Raw genomic sequence first — 23,524 nt, forward strand, 5'->3', positions numbered from 1 at the left:
AAGAACGGGCAAAGCATTGCCTTCACTGAGCTCACTGTAGCCTCCAACCTCATCTCCCCCTCACAGATTCACTCTAGCCTCCTTGATATTTCTTGGATAGAGCACACATAACCCAATCTCAAGGGTCCTGCATCTCACAGGACAAACTTCAGTTTACATGTCCCTATCTGAAAGAACCTCCCTGACCACCCCAAGTGGAAGAGCCCTATGCTTGCAGCTCTGACATCATTCCCTGTCTCCTGTTTAGTTTTTCTTCTCAGATATCTATCATCAGCAGCTATATGTGGATTTCCTCATGAACTGCTCTCCTAACTTGAGGGGGAGAATATTTATTTGCACAGCTAAGATCCTGGTACATGGTAGGCCCTCAATGAGAATTTGTTGGATGGATACACAGTGAATGCAAATAAATGCACTCAAAAGTAAAAATAACTACACTGTGACAAGTGTTTTGAAGGTAATGCATACTGTGTTGCATAACCTTATAAAAGGGTATCTACCCTATTCAGAAACCTCAAAGACAGCACTACAAAGAAAGAGCTATTAGTTTTGCCCACCTTTAATTATCATACTACATAAATCTTGTAGCCCTTCTTAAAAATCTGATCTGAGGCAACATTCCTATTAGCAATAATAAGGAATTGTGAAGCATACTTTATATACAGACACTAGCTATAAGCAAGAACTTAAAAGTAGTATCTGTAAAGGAACAAAAATAAATTTATTTTTATTAGACTGGGTTTTGAAAATGCATAGAAGTCACTATGTATTTTAACAACTTCAATTTGGTGAAAATGATAGAGATAGCCTAAAATCATAGAATGGGAAGGTGGTATATACAATATCCTCTTTTTTTTAATATGGTGCTCAAAGATAAACATATCTGGGCAGCTCGGGTGGCTCAGTGGTTTAGCGCCGCCTTCAGCCCAGGGCATGATCCTGGGGACCTGAGATCGAGTCCCGCGTCGGGTTCCCTGCATGGAGCCTGCTTCTCCCTCGGTCTGTGTCTCTGCCTCTCTCTCTGTCGCTCATGAATTAAAAAAAAAAAAAAAAAAAAAAAAAAAGATATCCAGATCGGTGGATAAACATTTTAAGTGGGTTAATTAAAAAAATTTTTTTTAAAGCTGTAATAATGGAATCAGGAAAAGAATCTAGATCTTTATACCCTGCTGCTGTTTTCTACCATGCAAAGATGTCTCAGATTAAAATGTTAAGTAACCTATTTGAAATAACCTAATCACACCATGTATATTCTGAAAGATTTCCATCCCTCTTCTATGCTTAGTATATTTTTAGCAGAATTTATGTTCCCGGCACTTAAAGCAAACAAATGCACAAAAAGACATGAGGTGAGAGGGAAACATGACACTTACCTGAGCCTGAGTGTGTTCAACTGGAGATGACAAAGGCAGTGGACCCTTCAGCTCCTGCACACAGCTCTCTAGGAGGGTGGCATCCACAATACTGCAAAGAGCAGAAAAAGAAAACCCTCCAAATGAGTAGCATGTTGCTTATTAAAAATGAATAAATTAGTATTTGAAGTCTGAATATAACCTTAAATAGAATTCAAGAGAAAGGATCTTTACAGAGAACAAATCAATGGTTGCCAGAAAGAACGTGGGTGGGCATGTTGGGCAAAATGGGTGAAGGGGAGTGGGAGATACAGGCCTCTAGTTTATGGAGTAAGTCACAGGAATAAGAGGCAACACATAAGGAATACAGTCAGCGATACTATAACATTGATGTAACAGGACAGATGATAGTTACGCTTGTGGTGAACACAGTATAACACATAAATCTGTGGACTAATTAAAATGCACACCTGAAAATAATATAACATTGTGTGTCAACTATACTCAAATAAAAAAAAAGTAAAAATAAAGAGAAAAGATTTTCATAAAGATAATAAATGTATACAAACAGGTATCCTATAATATTTTAGAATGCAGGAAAAGATCTTATCTAATAAATGTGGGAAGCAAGGAATTCTGAAGAAAATACATCTAATGAAAAGCAGAATAAAATATAATGAAGCTCTTTTAGAAGGAAAGCAAACAAAAGAAAAACCTTGGTGGTAGTTTTCTATTTAAAATAGGAAAAATGTTCTGATTTAGAAAGTAAAAGACAAAATAATGCAAAACAAATAGGAAAATTTTGTTAAGCCAGGAATAAAGAACATGTTCAGAATATGATAAGTCTTTGCCATAAAAGATCCTTTAATTGCTCTGTTGCCTCAATTTCACAGCAGACTCCTAACTGACTTGAGAAGTCAGAGGATTCCTAAAGCTCCATTCTGATGGTTCTCGAGGCAGGAAAACATCCAGGAGAAAAAGTCAAACAACTAGCAGGTTTCTTTTTCTTTTTTTTAAACATTTTATTTATTTATTCATAGAGACACGGAGAGAGAGAGAGATGCAGAGACACAGGCAGAGGGAGAAGCAGGCTCCATGCAGGGAGCCTGATGCGGAACTCGATCCTAGGTCCCCGGGATCATGCCCCGGTGTGAAGGCGGCGCTAAACCCGCTGAGTCACCAGAGCTGCCCAACTAGCAGGTTTCTTTTCCAACTCTAGTAGGTCTAGTAGAAAGATGACAAGTAACTGTGAACAAACCCACATCCACAACTTAATATAAATGGTAAAAGAGTAATGGCAAGTGAGCTGAAACAAGGGATACTTCTTTCTTTTTAAAGTTTTCTTAATATCTCAAAAAGAAAAAGAAAGCACTGTGATTTGACAAAAAGGAAGAAGATATTTCAGATGGTGAATGTTCACAGGCAGATGAATGCAAACAACTAAGTGGTCCACAGGAGGTAGGTATAAAAATCTGATGTGGGAAGAAAGAAAAGGAACAGTTACTATAAAAAGTGTCCTAACACATCAGCACTTAATCCTGACACTAACGCCATTCAACAGATGTTACTAATGACACCCCAGAGATTAAAATAACTTCCCCAAGACTGCAATGCTAAGGAGTGAATGAACTACAATCAGACTATCAGTCAGGCAGGATCTACGGCCATTTTTACCATACTATATAGCCAATATGATAATCCAAAGGTTCTGCCATAAACTCATTAATATTAGCTAAAATGAAATGAAAGAATAAAATCATGACTTCCTAAATTTTATCAGAATACTCTGTAATAGAGAGTTTAATCTCCAATAATGAAAAGAACCCCAAATGAATTTGACAATGATTTGCAACCCATGGCCACTATTCTGATATAACCCTAGTGAGATGAATCCTTGACCTCTTTCACTTCCAGTTAGAATTACAAAGTTGAATGCATCATATTTCTTGAGTGTGGTGGAGGACAAATAAGACTTAAAATGTCTGAATTATTAAAAAAAAAATCAGGATTGTGGGAGTGCATAGCAGCCAACATAACAAACCAATATAAGTGCTGTCATAGATCCAAACTAAAATTGTCAAGACAATTCTGGCAAAAGCAAAACACCTGCAGTCTAATGAGCCAAAAAAAAAAAAAAGGTAAAAATATATCCCCAGTACACATGAAGTCTTACACCAAGTCACGAATAGAGTGGTGTTGATTCATCTCCACCACCCTTCCTCTCTTACCTACAGAGAAGCTCTATGAGACGGGCCTGCCGAAAAGCACGTGCTGTGTCTCCTGGAGCAATTACCAAGAGGCCGTCCAGAAGGCTGCACACTGCTGAAAGGAGAGGTGGGGTGACCACACATTGCTTGGGCAGAGGGGCAGGAAGGGATGTGTCACGAGGAAGCTGTGCTGATGCGGTTTCATGTGGACCTATTACTGAAAATAAACATTAAAATTACGACTATTTTTTTTTCTTTACTTTGTGCTTCTGTACAATATTTACAAGTTCTGATCATCAGAGAAAAGTTCCTGAAAGTGCTAACGAGAGATGGTTGGGGAATTTCCCTAATGCCTAATTCATCTGAACCCTGAGGCCAAGGAAGCAGACATCTAACTCCTCCACTCTGTGTGTGTGTATAGTTGTACACAGATGTGTGTGTGTGTGCGCGCGCCTTGTAAGAGCCAAGACCAGAAGGGCAGCGCACATATTGTGCCCTCAAACATTCAGATACTGAAGAACAAATAGTCTACAACAATCCTTCTTCTAAAACTCTAGAGGCCAGAAATACTTTAGAATTCAAATTTTTTTAGCTTTTAGAATAATAGAAAGATGCACATACTGTACATTAACTCACAGCTCCAATGGGATATTGGGCAGCACCCCACAATGAAGTAAGTATTTCTATACTATGATACATGTATAATCACAGTAAACAGGATGCAGAAAGAAGAAATGCCACCTCAACTAGTACTGCTCAGGTTCTGCAGCAGCTATGTTCAGGTCCAGGCACTTTTACACCAAGTGAGTTTTGAGAAATCTTTAAAAGTTTCAGAGATTCTGGATTTTAGAACTAAAGACATGAGACTGTAGACCTTTCCTAGAAAACTCAGCAAGGGATTAACAAGAAAGCTACCTTTGTTAATCTACCTCAAGATTTTCCTCATGACCCTTATTATTTCTTTTTTAAAGAAACATTCTCTATTTTGAATAAACTCAGACTTATAGAAAGTACAAGAGTACAAAGAATTTCCTTATACCTTCACCCAAATCCCCACATACTAGTATTTTATTTCTACTTTTTATCTACCTACATAGCTATCTTCTTATGAACTGCTTGCCTGTAAGTTGCAAATACCCCTTCACCCCTAAATTAATTTTCTAAACAGGCTTTGGCCTTTATAATCACAGTACAATTATCAAAACCAGGAAATTAATACTGAGGTAATAGTAGGACATTTTCCAAATTTTGCATGTTGTCCCACTCATGTCCTTTATGGTGCCACAGTTCCTGTTTGGGTCCGATTCAGGGTCACATTTGGATTTAGCAGTCATGTCTCTCTGGGTTCTAAACTGGAAGATTTCCTCAGATTTGCTTTGTCTTTCGGGGCCCTCACATTCTGTAAAGAGCATAGGCTATTGCTTTGTGGAACCTCTGATGTTTGAGATTTCCTCATAAGTAGATCTTTTAGTGTATCCTCCCAGGAAAAACAGGATTCCCTTCTATGTCACTATTGTTGGTGTTAACTTTAGCCACTTGATTGAGTTAGTGTCTACCAGGTTTCTCCAACTTTCCTTTGTAATTAACTAATTCCTTAAGGGAAGAATTAGAGGACTATATAACTTTGGGACTATGTAACATCAAGGAAGATTTGACATTTTAAACTAAACAAAACTGGGAAAATTAAATTTAGGTTAATTCCACAGAAACAGTTCAATGGATTTTATTCTTTTTTTTTTAATTTTTATTTATTTATGATAGTCAGAGAGAGAGAGAGAGAGAGAGAGAGAGAGGCAGAGACACAGGCCGAGGGAGAAGCAGGCTCCATGCGCCGGGAGCCCAACGTGGGATTCGATCCCGGGTCTCCAGGATCACGCCCTGGGTCAAAGGCAGGCGCCAAACCGCTGCGCCACCCAGGGATCCCAACAGTTCAATGGATTTTAAGGGAAAAATTTCAATATTCACAAGATATATATTCCATGTTTTCAGCATTTTTAGGCCAAATACAGAAAGGATCAATAAAAGGGGAGGGCACAGCAGTTAAGAAATTCAAACTCATCCAATTTATTTAAATAAACTTTTATATTTTATCTAGCAAAAATTATCCCAGTTATTTAAGTTAATAGTACTCAAATACAGTAACATTTTTATTTTTTTAATGATTCCTTTTACCTTTGTATATCAAATGTAAGCTTACAGATCACAAGAGACCCTAAGTTTTTTTTTTATAAAATAATTTTTCGGGGCATCTGGGTGGCTCAGTGGGTTAAGGTCAGATCAAGTTATGACCTCAGGGTCCTGAGATCAAGCCCCACGTTGGCCTCCTTGCTTGGCAGAGAGTCTGCTTCTTCTCCCTCTCCCCTGCTCGTGCTCTTGCTCTCTTTCTCTCAAATAAAATATTTTTTAAAAAATAATTTTTCTTTTACAAAAGTTGGAAACTAAATTTAAAAATCAAAAATTGGATGTCAAAAGTGTCCCTAATGTAAATGTTAGAGAAAATTATTTTCGCCCTATCCTGTATCACTTTGGAGCATATTAATTCCCTGGTTAAGTCAGCAAAACAACAAATAAAAGGACTAACCAGCTACACTGGGAAATCCTGCTAGATGTTCCATTTGAGGGAACTCAAATCTCATTACCACTAAAAAAACAATAATAATACAAAAATCACATTTTATCTTAATACTATTTTAAAGAGATGGAATTCTGGAAGATATCTAACAACAACAAAATAATTGCTCTAGTCTTATGGCTCATTGACAATATATATTCAATGCTTTGTAGCACTGTTCATTGGCAGATTCAACAAAAAGCTTTTTTGTCAAAGATACACTTAAGTGATTGGCAACTAGTAAAACTTTACATGAACATATATTCTAAGCACAATCCTTGAAAATAAACTAAATCAAGAATGCAACAAACAAAACAAACAAAAAAAACCCCACACAACTATATGTCCACACAAAAGCCTGTACATGAATGTTCGTAGCAGTATTATTCATTAACAGCCAAAAGGTGGAAAAATCCAAATGTTCATCAACTGATGAATGGGTAAATAAAATGTGGTATATCCATACAGTGGAATATTTTTAGCAATAAAAAAGAAATTAAGTACTGACAAATACAACATGCATCACCTTGAAAATGTTAAGTGAAATAAAAGTCACAAAAAACCACATACTGTATGACTGTTTTTATGAAATTTCCATAATAGGCAAATCTATAAAGAAGGAAAGTAGATTAATGATGGCCTAGGACTGGGAAGGATCGAAAAAGAGGAGTTATTGCTAATGGCAAAATTTCTTTTTGGGGTGATGAAAATGTTCTGAAATTAATTGTAGTGATGCTTGTACAGCTCCGTGAATAAACCACAAACCAGTGAATTGACACTTATTAAATGGGTGACTGTATGGTATGTGAATTATTCTCAGTGAAGTTATTGAAAAAGAGTAACACAACATACTCCTAGAGATAAATCTTCATGAAATTCATTATCAAATTTCATTTCATTCTGTGTCCTTAACTATTTAAACAATGTGAGTTTGCTTTTATTAAGAGAATCAAATGAGTACTTCCTACAATTAAATATTTTTTATATTGTTACTATAAATTACTAAAAAAAAACCGAAGTGGGACATTGTTTAGGAAGTTAGGGAACAAATATAATAATTCAGAATAAAGTCTTAATTAAGCAATTATTTCTGAAGTTTTAGAAAGCCTTTCCCTTTGGATGCTTATATTTCAGTGTTTATGATTACTTTTTTAGGTAGCATATTCCTTACAGGTGATGAATTTAATGCTACTGAATAAAGGCTTGTACACTCTCTAGAATAAACAAAAGCTAAGTTGTAATCTTCCAAATATATAAAGTTTGAAGCATAATAGAGTTGGAAGCAGTCCCTAATACAAAGTTATATATTACCATTACTAAAAATAAATCCCAGGCTATTCATCAAGCAGTTCTAATAAAATAAAGACTCAACACATTTTGTGGGCTTTAAAATGGAAGCATCCCCTTAAAAAATACTTATGACCGGACCCTCTCTACTTTCAAATGGACTACTGTAGTAAATTGAAGTGTTTTCCCTAAAGAGGGAAAAAAATGAAGGTAACTAATATCTATCAGTTCCCTAGTTCAAACACTAAAAATTTACACATAATTAATGAGAAACCAGATAGCAGCCAGACTATTTATCTGATGACTAAATTACATTTATTAGTTAAGGGTATTTGTTTTGTTAATTTATGATATATTTATTCTATCATGTTCTGGGTCACTTCATTTTGTTCTCATCCAGACATTGTGTTTTATGACTTATTTGATTTTGTTCTCATACAGACAATTAGTTTCAAAATATTTGGACCAACTTGTCATTTCTTTTTGAAAGCAGAATGTCTTCCTGAAAGTGTACCTTGAGCCGCAAACTGGTCATGTGAAGCCTCAGGGAGAGACACCGATGAGGGCCCAAAGGGTGGGAATTCAGTACTCCCCGATGAAGGTGTCACCTATCAAGCAGCAAAGGAAATTATTTTATTCCTAACATTCACTCATTCATGTTCCCACATAGTAAGTGAAACAGAAACAACATGTACAGAAAATATCCTTAAACCAGGAGGTTTTTAACAAAACCACACTAGTTAATATGACTGGAAAACATTCCATATCTTGAGAGTTGTAAGTTTTTTGAATGGCACTTCCTACCTCTTATAGGACCTGCTGGATTTTATGTAAATCAGTAACTCAAAGGAGCAAAGTTTTGACTTAAAGCCCATTTAGGATTTTAAGGTCTGGATAAGGCCTATCCCCTCTTATTGCCCAAATGTCAAAAGCCTTAAAACATGCTCCTTTAACTTTGGCATAATTCACTGTTTCCCTAAGATAGTTTGCTCTATTTGATTCATAAGAAGAGGGTTTTTTTTAAATAAGTTTCAAATAGCACACACAAATTTTCAAAGTGCCTAAGAAAAAAATCAACAGAAATATTAAAAGATTTTTCTCTACCTTCCCCCATATCAGAAAAGAACTGTTTCAGGCAGTATGTTGACACTGTGTTTCAGAATACAGTATTTTTTAAAACATTAAGCATAATATAAATTCTATAGAAGGCAAACAATTTCATCTACAGGTTTACAGATGAGCAGACTGTGTGGTCTCCTAATACAGGAAAAGTTTACACTTATGTGTTTGGCACCTTCTATGTGAAAAATATCTTATCTAGAGAGGTCAGATCACTCTTTTTCTTACCATCAATTTATTTTCTCTGAAATAGCCTGAACTTCCCATACCTGGATAAGCTCCATACAGTGCATGCATACTGTATGAGTTGTCACTAGAACTTATGAATCAACCCTACCTTGAACCCAGATACCACACAGCTCAGTACCTGTATATTGATTGTATATGTATCTTAACATATAAAGTAGGGCACCTTAGACTTAATATGATAGAATAAAGCAAAAACCAAGGTTATTTTTGTTTTCACTTTCTGTTAGTAAAGAGAATACAAATCTGAAGAAAATGGCTGACGGAATTTATATGCAGTTTTTAAAATCATCTTTCAATTTAAGACTTTAATCATTTCTCACCACTTCAAGTATGACATCACAATAACAAATAAATAACAGAAAGCTGTAGCCAATAAACATAAGCCAAGCCCATAAAGTCATATAAAAAAGTAAACCTGGATAAATTTCAGTCTAAATAAACACTTATAAATAATATATTAAATACCTTATTTTATATAATATTAGATCCAGGTAATAGGAAAAACCCTAAAGTTTATTTTTCTGATAATGATATTTACCTACAACTGAGTCTAAGATATGTGAAAAAAAATTCCTGTCAACAGACATCCAAATAGCTTTCATGGTCTGTGAAGACGACAATAATAACTGAGACGGTTATCACAAGACACAGGAGCTGACCAATTAAATACAGAGACTACCACAAGCTCCTTTGTTTGTATAATAAAATTTAGGAGGACAATGATGCCAGAATCCTTTACCTTTTCATTGAACATCCTTTCAACTGACACTCAAGCAATCCTCACTACACAAAAACTACCAACAAAAACACAGGTAGCATTCAGCGCAGGAAGGCTTCTAAGGGCCCACTGATTACCCAGCTCATTAGAAGAAAGGAAAGTCATAATGTGTGACCAAAAGGTCAGATATTAATAAAAGTTGTGATTTTCCTCAGTATAGTCCAAGGAAGTGATACACAAATTTAGAAAGTATGATTTTAGAAAGCACCTACCTAATAGTTGTATTACAACTTACTCTATATGGTTGAGAAAACACAAGGACTTCTTTATATACATTGTGTTTTAAAATTTGATTATGGGTGACTTATATTTCTACTAACTTATCTATACCTTTAAAATTTGCTATATTTCCACATTATTATTTTAACAAGTAAAGATAAAAAATATTAAACTGAATGGCTTTGGTTCTATGCTCAAATCCTTATTTGTTTGAAAATAATCTCCAATGGTACTTTTTTATTATATGTAATAATATATACACCCATATGTAAATATGTTACTTGTGTATCTTGAAATCCAAGTAATAACTAGTCCACTTTAAAATTCAAGTATTAGCTTCTGGAAGTTGAAGGGGGTTCATATGAGCCTATGCCATAGGTAGAAGAGGGCTGATCCAGTCTAGGTCCTCACCTGGGATCAGGACCACAAGAAAGGGTCCAAGGTCACACTCTAACTAGGATTCTCAGTTGAGGACATGACATATATTCATGATAGCACCAATACGCTCAGGTCAGAGGAAGTCCTCAGACAAACCTCCAGAATGCTGGCCAGCCAAGCTGAGTAGGCTAAGTCACCTCTTGCCCCAGAGCAGAGAACACACATTCTCACCTGTGATCTCCTCTTTCTACCCCATAGTAACCAGAAAGCCCCAGCTGCGAGGTCAGGGCTGTCCTCATAACAGTGAGTCTAATTCTTCTATCACTTGCTCTATTCATTAAGATGGCTTCAGGACAAAATCACAATCTAGACATTTTCCTCTTTCCTGTTTGCCACATAACACAGCCTGATATTTTCAATTTACATTCCCTTGATAAGACCCAAAAAACTGAGTTTTCCTTGAACTGAAGTATATATACTTCTAGCCTTATCACCTTACTAGTATTATAAAAGGCAATAAAAGCATGTTAGTGCAGATAGATTGGTGTTACTTAAAGCCACTGTCCTAAAACAGAATCAAATTTTGCTTATAAAAACTAAAAAAGATAATAGCCTTTTCTTCAACGTGTTTATAAACAGATTTGACAGCTAAAGAAGCTTTCTGAATCATGCCTTATTGTAAAAGAGGCAGTTACAATTTTAAGAGTCCCTTTGAAGTAGCAGAAAATAGCAAAGTCATTCACCATATCAAAGTAGAATTTGGGCCATTTCCATCATATAAACAAAATGCATCAATGTTCAATACTATTTTCTTTGTATTCTGCCCTACAGAAATGAAGAGTTCACTGGATGCTTCAAAGTTTCTGAAAGCCAATTTAGGACTTGAATATTTTATCTGTCAAGTAATTTTGTAATATTTTCTATCCTCTTTCATCAAAAGTAGATTGGTTCCCAAATAAGTTATTTGGTTTTTAAAAAATTAAAAGAGAACAAAGGAAGAAAATGAGGATCCGTGAGATGAAAAAGGGTACAAATCTACTCACATTTTTAATAAAAGTATGAAGGCTTCTAAGGAACTCCAGGCTTCACATGTTCATTACTATAGATGATACCTGGCTCTATGCCCAAGAGCAGAAAAGCTCTGGCACAGTTCACAATTTATAATTATTAATTCTCACCAAATTATAATAAGAACTTTAAATTGCTTTGACTATATATAGATCCATGATTCAAATAGATTGTGTACAATACAAATATATATAGATCTATATATCTCTAAAGGAGTGAGTGTAAGATGATATATGATTCTTGCCTAACTATAAGATCACTCACTCACATGCAAGAGACTTAACCCTAGGATACAGTCACAGTCCCAATGCCCTACTGTATATAATTTATGAGAAGAAGTTTCCTAGAGCTTGTCCTATTCCACTCTACATTAGCTTTGTGACCCCAGGCCAAATGCTTGAATTCTTGAATATACCACTTCTTCACTTGTGAGGGGGTACCACATTCAAATGGTGTAGATTTAACACCTTAACCCATCTGTAACACTACAGCAAACAGCAAACTAGAGGCTATTAACATCTAAATTGTAAAGGCCAAAAGTCGACTCTCTACATATGTCAAAACTAATTATATAAAATACAGTTTACCAAAATTAAGTATATTTTAGTACAAATCTAAAACCTGAATCCATTTTATTTTAGTTACAGTTATCTGCTTAATAAAATTGTTGAAATCTATCTCAAAATGCTTTTGCCAATTTCCTTAAATGCTTGCACTTGACACTGATGGCTATCCCTCTATAGTAACTTAGTTTGGATAACTGCAAACACACCAAAGTGAATACAAAATACAGGGGGGAAAAGCCCCACAAAATAAATACTATTTTCTCTTTCTAATGATTTTTAAAAGAAAAATTATTTATAAAATAGTACCATGCACAGAATAGAATGAATATTCTATTTTCACTAGCTATTACAGTCATTCTAATGTCACATACAAAAAAAAAAATTAGAAAAAACTAATATGGCGGCATTACTAACCATCAATATCTAAGTTTTGTTAAAAGAATTGATATTAAGGGTGCCTGGGTAGCTAAACTGATTGAACATCTGACCCTTGATTTTGGCTCAGGTCATGATCTCTAGGTTCTTGGGATTAAGCCCCACATCAGGTTCCCTGCTCATCGGGGAGCCTGCTTCTCCCTCTCCCTCCGTAGCTCCCTGATTGTGTTTTCTCTCACTCTGTCAAATAAATATTTTAAATCTTTAAAAAAACAAAACAAACAAACAAAAAACAATACACCTGTTTATTTTCATTGTATGACAGCCCTGTGGCCTATATTCCCAACACTTAGGAATTAGAATCTTACTTATATTTCCTTTCTAACTATAGTATACAAGTTCTTAGATCCTGGGTAATCCACAGTTGGTTGAAATTTATTTAAACAAAGTATACCATTTTCTCTCTCCACCATCATGCAAATTGCTGTCTTTCCAGGTTTTCCTGGGGTCACCACACTGGAAGGATGTACCTACTCTATCACTAATTCCTATGTCAAAACTATTTTTTCTAAAGCCTCTTCGATTCATCCCTGGTTTAACTGTCCTTGGTCTACTCTTCATTCTATAAAATAACTTGTAACGACCATCACACAAATGCCAATATATATTTTGTAACATCAACTGTAATATTTAATGTATTTTACTCTGCTGAAATATCTTTAGAGCTGTATCTTTATGGCTATTATGGCTTACCTCTTCGAATCCAAAAACAGACTTTGCTCTCTTAGCTAACCCCTAATCTGGTAATTAAACTTTAGCCTTTGTTGCACACTCCAAACAAACTAGGCATTTTCTGAGTATCTAATACTTTCAATAGCACCACACAACTTGGCATGCAGTTATTTTCTCATTGTGCTTTAAGTTCTTGACAAGACTTTCAACTCTTATAAGACGGTACTGAATCCTCAGACATATGTGACTATCTTTTCAGCTCCCTGTAAATGTGTGCATATATTTAAGAAAGATTAATCTTTAAAGCTCATTTCAATTGCTACTTCTCGTACATGCCCTCTAATGTAACCTCCCTGCACCCTGACCATAACATCTATCATAGCACCTATCACATCTGCTTTGTCATGAAGGAGTGGAACATCATGGCCAACAACTTGAACCAAACATACTTCTGGATTCAAATAAAGCCAGCGCTGGAACCTTGACCAAGACACTTATTCACTGCATGCCTTAATCTCTTCTTTTGTAAAATAGCAAAAGTAAGAATGACTTTCAATACTTTTAAGTTTATGAAGATCCATGGGTCATTTCTCTTTAAATGTTTAAATAAACTTAAACTAAAATAAAATCATTTTTATTTAAACTGGTGTTCCCAAAAGTTTCAGAGAATCACATATTTCACAAAGAAAAGCTCAAAAGGAAAGAAACCACAACTCCTTTATTTTGACAATTGATAAAACGGATTAAAAAAAAACAGACATAATTCTGCTCAATAGCAGGAAAAAAAGACCACATTTTGGTCAGAAAATTGTTGATGCATACTGGTGTATACTAGGCCTAGGTACCCACCTAATGTGGATATTTCTAAGAAGTAGAAATGAGACTTCAGGAGGAAAAACAACCAATGCCTGACCCTTCCTACCTATGAGAAGGAGACACTGAGCTGGAAGGAAGCCATCTCTGAAAAGCCACTTACGAGGGCAATGCCCCAAAGTGAAAATGACACTCCTTACCCTGTCTATACTTTATGAACAAACATGTCCCAATCTCTATAAAGATTGTCAAATAACTGAACTAATATATTCATTAGGGAACACCATCAAAGTCCCTAAAATAACATTAACTGCCCAGAATGGATAATGACCTAGCAACAGCACACTAGATGGTATGACCCAAATCAAAAGATAGTGCTTTCCTTAGAAAGACAAAATGGAAAAATAAACAAACCAATAAATAAATTGCATCTTTTGTCATATCTGGGAAATACACTAAATAATGATATAAATAACCAGGTACACTTATTGGCAAGATTTAAATCCACTGAACAGATACCTCAATTTGTAACTTCAACATATACTTAACAAAGTATTAGCTGATGTAGGTATGACAGCTTAGGTTTAATTTTTTTTTAATTTTTATTCATTTATGATAGTCACACAGAGAGAGAGAGAGGCAGAGACATAGGCAGAGGGAGAAGCAGGCTCCATGCACCGGGAGCCCGACGTGGGATTCGATCCTGGATCTCCAGGATCGCGCTCTGGGCCAAAGGCAGGTGCCAAACCGCTGCACCGCCCAGGGATCCCGACAGCTTAGGTTTAAAGTAATACTGGTATATGGGATGCCTGGGTTGCTCAGTCGGTTAAGTGTCTGACTATTGGTTTTAGCTCAGATCATGATCTCAGAGTTCTGGGATCCAGCCCTGAGTTGGGTCTGCACTCAGTGGTGAGTTTGCTGAGGTTTCTCCCTCTGACCCTCCCTCCCATGCATGCTCTCTCTCAAAAAAATAAATAAATCTTTGAAAATAAATAACTACTGGTGTGATGAATAAATTCCCCGAATTTTTTTTTCCTGTGAACAGACAGATAATATCTCTGACATGACAAAAAAAACATGATTATTAGTAAAATTGGGGTAATGAGACTACTTCTATGAGTAAGTCACCAATCTGGTGACTAAGAGTCACCAATATCAAAGCTCTTCTATTTGGAATCAAAAAGAAGAAAACAAAGAGTTGACTATAAAAATTCTAATAGATAATTATCTTTTGAGAAACTATACAAAATCAATCTAAAGAACTATAATAAGAATTCTTAAAAAAAAAACAGATTTCATTGGTATATATTTCTAAAAGAATATGTAACATCCAAACACAACCAAGTTGTAAGAATCTTAGGCTCTATTAAGTACTACTATTTTAATAATGACTAAAATAAATATTTCCAAAATTTTTCTCAGAAAATCTAGTATCTTGATCTCTGAGATTTGTTATTATTAAAATATCTATTATTAGGTATATTGCATATGTTTATTATTATTATTATATATTATTATCTCTTATAAAACAGAGAAATGCAAAAGTACTCAAATCTTCTTAACGTATGATAAATACAATTTGGTATTTACAAAATAGCTAAGATGACTCAAAGTTAATTAGAGCAATTACTACTTACTGAGTTCCTACTATAAAGCAAACAACTGAAGCATGTACAAATTTCAAGCTTAGTCTATAGATAGCCCTTTTAATAGACAGCGAAGTCTAAGAATTACTTTTAAGCATATATTAATGCTGCCCTTCTGTGAATTAAATAACTAATACAGCTCCTTTTTGCATTTAATCATATGATTTCTCTTGTTGAAACAAAAATACATACTATTTCTAGCACAGAAAGGAAAGCATGACATCTAGTGGAAATGAAGTAATTAGTCAACTTTTCCAAATAAAGGTCCAATGCAGCAGTAACCACAAACTCTTCTGAGTCTACAGAAAAAAAATGACACCTAAAACTGTAGCAAAAAGTACCAGTGTTGTGATTCCTGGGTGGCTCAGCGGTTGGGCATCTGCCTTTGGCTTAGGGTGTGATCCCGGAATCAGGGATCGAGTCCCATATCAGGGTTCTTGCAGGAAGCCTGCTTCTCCCTCTGCCTGTGTCTCTGCCCCGCGCCCCCACCCCCCGCCATGTCTCTTATGAATAAACAAAATCTTTAAAAAAAAAAAAAGTACCAGCGTTGAGAAACTATAGGAGGTGAATTTTATTACTGCCTTATAATTATCTATTATGCTCACATTATTTTTGCTCCTGGAAGTAGGAGTGCCATGCGCCTCTGCCTTCCCTTTTTTTTTTTAAAGATTTATTTATTTATTTATGATAGACATAGAGAGAAAGAGAGGCAGAGAAGAGGGAGAACCAGGCTCCATGCCGAGAGCCCGACGCGGGACTCGATCCCGGGACTCCAGGATCGCACCCTGGGCCAAAGGCAGGCGCCAAACCACTGAGCCACCCAGGGACCCCCCCCCCGCCTCTGCCTTCCTGATAGATCTATGATACAGTAACTGTTCCAATCATTTCTTATGCTTATAAAAAAAGTGAAACCTAGTTATCAGTCATATTTAGAAATATTTGGTGTATCTCAAACTTTTTAGAACAAAGCAACTTATGAATGAAAAGAAAAAGGAAGGCAGGCAGAGATAAATTTCAGGTATTTCAAACAATGAAAACAAGCTTCTATCTGACACAAATATTTAGAAATAATGTTCAGAATCTCTAGTACCAAACTGGAATCACTTGAACGGGCCCACTTTCTCCAAATTGCTTTGTCCTTAAGCAAAACCGCACAGTAATCAAGCATTATTATCACATGGGATCTATTCTATTACTACTGGTAAACATTTTTAAACTTTTATGCTTCTTGGTCTATCAAATAAGGTATAAAAAAGGTTATAAATTCATCTAAAAGGGCATTCAGCATAGCTATATGAATACATGGGACCCTAGTTCTACAAAGACAGTTTAAATAAATCACAGCTATTGGGACACCTGGCTGGCTCAATCAGTGGAGCATGGGACTCTTGATCTCAGGGTTGTGGGTTTGAGCCTATGTTGGCTACAGAGATTACTAAAATAAATAAATAAATAAATTTTTAAAAATAAGTAAATCACAGCTACTTAAATCATAACCTTATACTCTGTATACAGTCTTAATCTGTCCACTGTGTAAATTCAAGTATTTTCAGAGATTCAAAATGAAGCACTCATGCATTCTTTAGAAGTACCATTGTTTCCAAGGTGGAGAGAGAACTTGGATCTTGATCTTGATTGGACATCCTAGATGGAGCTCTCCAAAACTTGAATGAGTCATCTAAACCTGTGACAACAGGAAAACATCAACATAGTCTCCTGGGTACCATAACATTGAATAGAAAGATCACTTGTTACAGAAAACCAATCAAGAACTAAGGAAAAAAGTTTGCTTAATTTTTATTATTCTTAATTAATTTATATATAAAGCTTGTTAAACATTCTAATGACAATTAGTGGACCTTGCTTAATCCTATATAATTTATCAAGACCACCAGCTCCCAAACTTTAATGCGCATAAGAGTCATAAAGGACTTGTAAAGTTATTTCCTGGGTCCTATTGCCAGAGATTCCACTCCCCTAAATCAGGATAGGAGCCATAACTCTGCATGTCTAACAAGCTCACAAAAGATTTCAATGATGTTGAACACTTATTTAGAATGTTCAGACAGGGCAGCCCGGGTAGCTCAGCGGTTTAGCGCCGCCTTCAGCCCAGGGCGTGGTCCTAGAGATCCGGGATCGAGTCCCACATCAGGCTCCCTGCATGGAGCCTGCTTCTCCCTCTGCCTATGTCTCTGCGTCTCTGCATCTCTGCCTCTCTCTCTCTCTCTCTTTTTTGACACTTCTAGGGCACCTGGATGGCTCAGTCAGTTAAGCATCTGACTCTGATTTCAGTTCAGGTCATGATCCCAGGATTATGAGATCAAGGCCCACATCAGGCTCCGAGCTGGGCATGGAACCTGCTTAAGATTCTCTCCCTCACCCTCTCCCCCCACCCCATATCCCTCCCTCTCTCAATCAATCTGTTTTTTTTTTAAGTTCAAAAACTTCATCAAATGTCATTTTCCTCTTAATTCTTCCAAGAATTGAGCAGAAAAGTGAACTAGAAGTTCACACTTAAGTATTTCAGGGTAAAGGAATTATGTCTGCAATTCACTCTTAAATAGCTCAGAAAAACATATATATACATGTATATTGCATATAAATAAATGCATATAAATAAATTTTTTAAATTTATAAACACATACCCATATACATGTAGGGGAACAAATACCATAAAATGTTAACATTTGAGAATGCTTATACTATTCTTGCACCTTTTCTGTGAGTAAGAAATTATGTCAAGATTTTCAAAAAATACTAGCAAAGACTAATCTTAAAATATAACTTATTTTTTAAATCATTAAATTATTTATTATTATGAGACAACAATATTAATATGTGCTAAGATCATAGGAAATCTAAAGAATCTAGAAATAGAAATAGAAAGGTTTCAGCAAGATATTTTGTTTTCTGTTTTGGTTTTGTTTTTTTTTTTAAGATCTTATTTATTTATTATTGAGAGACAGAGACAGAGGCAGAGGGAGAAGCAGGCTCCATGCCAGGAGCCCAATGTGGACTCAATCCCGGGACTCCGGGATCAAGCTCTGTGAAGGCAGATGCTCAACCACTGAGCCACCCAGGTGTCCCTCAGTAAGATATTTTGATAAATGGGTACCATACCAAAAGCAAATAGCTTTTTGATATATTAGCAAAACAAATTAGAAAATTTAGTAGAAGGGGCACCTGGGTGGCTCAGTGATTGAGTGTCTGCCTTTGGCTCACGTTGTGATTCCTGGGTCCTGGGATTGAGTCCTACATCAACTTTCCCACAGGGAACATGCTTCTCCCTCTACCTATGTATCTGCCTCTCTCTGTGTGTCTCTCATGAATACATAAAATCTTATAAGAAAAGGAAAGAAAATAAAAGAAAAAATGTAGTAGGAGATGAACCAGGAGAGACTCCTAAATCTGGGGAAACAAACAAAGGGTTGCAGAAGGGGAGGAGGATGGGGGGATGGAGTAACTGGGTGACAGGCATCAAGAAGGGCACTTGATCAGATGAGCGCTGGGTATTGTACTACATGCTGGCAAATTGAATTTAGATAAAATTTTTTAAAAATTAAAAAAGAAAATTTAGAAGGAAAAGGTAGAAAGAACCTTCCAAAAAGTTTAAAACATCAAAAAGAGGAAAAAAAAAAACAGTAAAACTTTACTGAAGGACATGAAATAACTTATAAAAAATTAATAAGATGTCAAAATGGTTTCCATGAAGAATTTATAACATAGAAAAATGCTTAGGCAATGTTTAGTGAAAGGAAGGAACAAAAATATACATAGATATGAACACAATCATGTAAAACAAACAAAAGCTACAGGATGAGAGAAGACAAGAAAATCCACCCTGACATTAACAAAGGTCATCTCTGTGTAGTGGGGCTGAGATAAATGTTCTCCTGGGTACTTTCAATTTTTTAAAAATATTTTGTAACAAACACATAGGTTACGTAGGTTTTCAATAGTTTTTAAATAGTTAGATTTCATAAAAATAAAAATATACTTACCATTTAAATCACTACCTTCTGAAGTTCCATCCAGAGCAGAAAAATTCAAATCAAATGTATATCGTCCCAGGTAACAGTGTTTTATCATCTGATTCAAATGTTCATAGAAATGGCAATGATATAGAAGAGCCTGAAGGGCAGGTTTTCCTATGAGCGACAGGCCAGAATCCTCATCGTGGACACAGGGACCCTGTAAGGAAAAGAGGGAGAGAAAAAGAAAGACACCCTGATTATAATGTAATTTCTTCAAAAAGACCTGCTGTCTGCCTCTCAACCCCTGCCCCCCCCCCAAGGGACCAAACGGGTCCCAGGTGCTACCAGGATACTTATACCTGACTCTGTCCTTCCACACTCAAAGCAGCCTGACCTAGGGCAAATATTTCATAGTACTCTAAGTTTTTGCTGCCTAAAAATCCTCTGAAGGCAGAAGGCTGATCTACTCTTGAGGGATAAACATTAGTTTACAATGCATCTATAAAATGGTACAGTTTTAACCAAGTAATTACATTTCTTGATCCACGAATACAGTAAAAGCAGTATTTTTCAACCTACACAGAATATTCAAATATCTGAAATAATGTGATCCAGTAATTATGTTCCAAATTATTTTTTGCACCTATCAATATGCCAGATAAAAATGAAAAGACTCATCACTACTCATGATAAAATCTGTTTGCCACATTACTTCTCACTGAATTAACTGTAACAACAGAAACGTAGGCAGGCACGCATGCGCGCAGGTACACACGTGCGAGGGCGCGCACATGCACACACACTCACTTTCCATCAGGAAGCTGAGAAGAATCTGCCATTCTATGATTTTAATCTCATTGCACTTTTTTCCAAATAATCTTTTTGTGCTGCCACTTATTACTTTTCCTGGAATATCCAATGGCAAAAGTTAAGCAGCCAGGATTGGTTTAAAGTTTGCAAATAGGCCTGTCCCTGGCTTATAATTCCATTTTTGGAAAATGACAATAAAGTTATGATTTTTTAAAAAGACCATAAGAGAGAGAAAAATAAAAGACAGAAAACATCAATCTAAGTTCTAGCAGGAAAGGTATGGTCAAAATATATCCAAAATGTATCATTAACTCTGAGATTTGTGTATGGGTCCCTTTTCTCAGGCCTCCTCATCACCAAGGAAAAATGGATGTTAAAACTTACTATCCGGAAGATAAAATAATTCACAAGTTAAAGGTTTAATTAAATCAATAAGATCATTTCAATTAATCTTTTTTTCAGGATATTATCATTATAATCAAATATATTACTTCATTATTAAATAAATTTTATGGTTATAAATTTGTTATTGCTGTATTCTAGTAATAAAGCAATTTACATATTTAATAAGAAATAAGAATATATAATAAGCAACCAGCACATGATGGCCCCTGTGTAACTTTAAATTTTGAGGTCTGGAAGAAGCAGACAAAACAGAGTAAAGTACAATAACAGAGTCATGTGGCTGTTAACCATGGTATATGTTTCAGACAATGTGGCCCTTTCATGTACTACTTTATTTCATTATCTGGGATGAAATAATTCATCCCAAACCACAGAGCCAATCCTAATATCCACAGCTTCAAAATCCTCTATCTTTTAAGCAATTTACAACATTCTAAATGTACAAAACGTGAAATACAGAGGAGATTTGTAAGAATTGCTTAAAATCATGAACCAAAGCTCTCATTACAATAATTCAGAGAAGGAATTAACAACCAAGATGAGAATTATAAATAATTCAGCTAAATTTACTAGCTTAGCTCCAACTACTTAACAAACTTCAATAAACCAATAAAATAAAATGATTAAACAAAGTAGGATGATACTACCTTTCTAAATATATTTCATAATGATGCCCAGAACAATTTTTAAATTTTATTACACAAATTACATAAAATTTTTACTTTTCCAAAATTATACCTATATACTTATTTCCTGGATAAGTTACACCACAGTCCAAAATTCATAAATGTTTAACAAAAATAAATGAAGGAATATAAATTATATAAATCTTAAAAACAAGCTCTTCAAGAGCTCTCATTAAATCTATTGATTCTTTATTCTCTAAAGGTTTCCTGAGGCTGATGGTTATACCAATTGCTAAAAGGAAAGGTAATACAAACTCACTGTCTTGTAAAATCCACTTTTTCAGGGAGCCTGGGTAGCTCAATCAGTTTGACTTGCTCAGGTCATGATCTCAGGGTCCTAAGATTGAACCCTATGTTGGGCTCTACACTCAGCAGGGAGTCTGCTTGTATCTCTCCCTAGCCTCACTCATACTCCTCATAAATAAATAAGTAAATAAATAAATAAATAAATAAATAAATAAATAAAATCTTTGAAATAATAATAATAAAAATAAAATCCACCATTTTTTTAGTTTTAAGTATTTCCAAAGTAAATGAGAAATTACACATATATAGAACTGTAGTAGTTATTCCCTAAGTATATATAATTATCATAGTGATAATCATTAACATAATCACATTTACCCTTCAATTAATATACAAATAGTTTCTGACTTACAATGGTTCAACCTATAATTTTTCAACTATAATGGAGCAAAGTGATACATATTCAGTAAAATCCACACTTCAAAGTTTGAATTTTGATTTCTTCCTGGGCTGGTGATATTCAATAACATATTCTCACAATGCTGGGTGGGCAGCAACAGCCAGCTGCAGCTCCTAGTCAGCCAATGATCACAAGGGTAAATAGCTGATTCAATCACATGCTTTTTATTTTCAGTACAATATTCAATAAATTACAGGAGATATTCAACTGTTTAATTATAAAACAAGTTTTGTATTAGATGATTTTGTCCAACTGTAGGTTGGTAGAAGTGTTCTGAGTACATTGAAGGTAGTAGGCATGGTTAACCTATGACGTTCGATTGGTTAGGTGTATTAAATGCATTTTCAACTTATGATATTTTGAATTTAATAATGAGTTGACTGGGACATAACCCCATTGTAAGTCAAGGAAGATCCATATTTTAAAAATTTTTTCTCTAGTCCTTATGAATATAAAAAGAAAAGATTGAGAAAATGATAACAATATAAATCATAATAAGAAATGCAAGTTTAAAATTCCATCTACTTAATAAGGTTTCAGAACTCATTTTATTTTTTGTGCCTGGCTGGCTCAAAGAGAGAGGCATGAAACTACTGATTGTGGGGTTGTGAGTTCGAACCCCATGTTGGGTGTAGAGATTCCTTGAATAAAAACTTAAAAAAAAAAAGGGTACCTGGGTGGCTCACAGAGTTAAGAATCAGATTCTTGGTTTCAGCTCAAGTCATAATCTCTGGGTGATGAGATCAAACCCTTTGCTGGGCTTCATACTCAATGCAGAGGCTGCTTAAGGTTGTTCTTTCCTTCCCCCACTCACATCCTCACTTGCTCTCTGTCTCTCAGATAAACAAATAAATAAAATCTCTAAAAAGAATCTTTTTTTTTCTTTGCCTATATATCACAGTGAAAATTGCTTCAGCCTACCAAGATTGAAGAAATTAATTAATTCTAATATGAACAAAAGGATATCTCAGAAAATAAAGACTAAGATAAAAATATAAAAGATAAGGAGATGAAAAGAAAATCAATTCGAGAGACCTAATATAGGACTCATATGATATATGGAAAAAGAACAAAGAAAAGTTATTTTTAAAATAAATAAACATGAGGGATGCATGGGTGGATGCATGGGTGGCTAAGGTGGTTAAGCACCCAACTTCTGATTTCTGCTCAGGTTCATGATCTCACAGTCCTGGGATTGAATCCTGCTGAGCATGGAGTCCACTTCTCTCTCCATCTCTCCCCGCCCCCGTCCCTTACCTAGCTTGTGTGCAAGCACATGCACACTCTCCTTCCCACTAAAATAAATAAATCTTTAAAAAATTAAATAAATAAATAAATAAATAAATAAATAAATAAATATGAAAAAATGTGTCAGAGTCAAAAAAATAGAACATCTAGGTCTTCAAATTAAGGAGTTTAATGAGTCTCAAGCAAGAGCAATGAAAAAGATATATAACCATAAAATTCTAGGACATCAAAGATAAAGAGAGAATGATAAACAAAAAAGTTGGCCATAAAAAGGTAAAAGAGCCAGATGGGCATC

At 35.3% G+C, this 23,524-nt stretch overlaps 1 protein-coding gene across 4 annotated transcripts in view; it reads right to left on the bottom strand.

Annotated features, from left to right (window-relative positions):
- The window catches only part of LOC129495557 (rotatin), a 144,807-nt gene that overhangs the window by 35,091 nt on the left and 86,192 nt on the right, over positions 1 to 23,524 (bottom strand). For all 4 annotated transcript variants that reach the window (XM_055303195.1, XM_055303196.1, XM_055303197.1 and 1 more), the window contains 5 exons: positions 19,402 to 19,591; positions 16,993 to 17,084; positions 7,972 to 8,065; positions 3,581 to 3,776; positions 1,374 to 1,464 (listed from right to left, as the gene is read on the bottom strand). In XM_055303195.1, coding sequence (XP_055159170.1) covers positions 1,374 to 1,464; positions 3,581 to 3,776; positions 7,972 to 8,065; positions 16,993 to 17,084; positions 19,402 to 19,591 — 663 coding nt within the window. The remainder of the gene's footprint in view (positions 1 to 1,373; positions 1,465 to 3,580; positions 3,777 to 7,971; positions 8,066 to 16,992; positions 17,085 to 19,401; positions 19,592 to 23,524) is intronic.

The sequence above is a fragment of the Nyctereutes procyonoides genome, unplaced genomic scaffold (assembly GCF_905146905.1).
Source record: "Nyctereutes procyonoides isolate TBG_1078 unplaced genomic scaffold, NYPRO_anot_genome, whole genome shotgun sequence".
Lineage (NCBI taxonomy): Eukaryota > Metazoa > Chordata > Mammalia > Carnivora > Canidae > Nyctereutes > Nyctereutes procyonoides.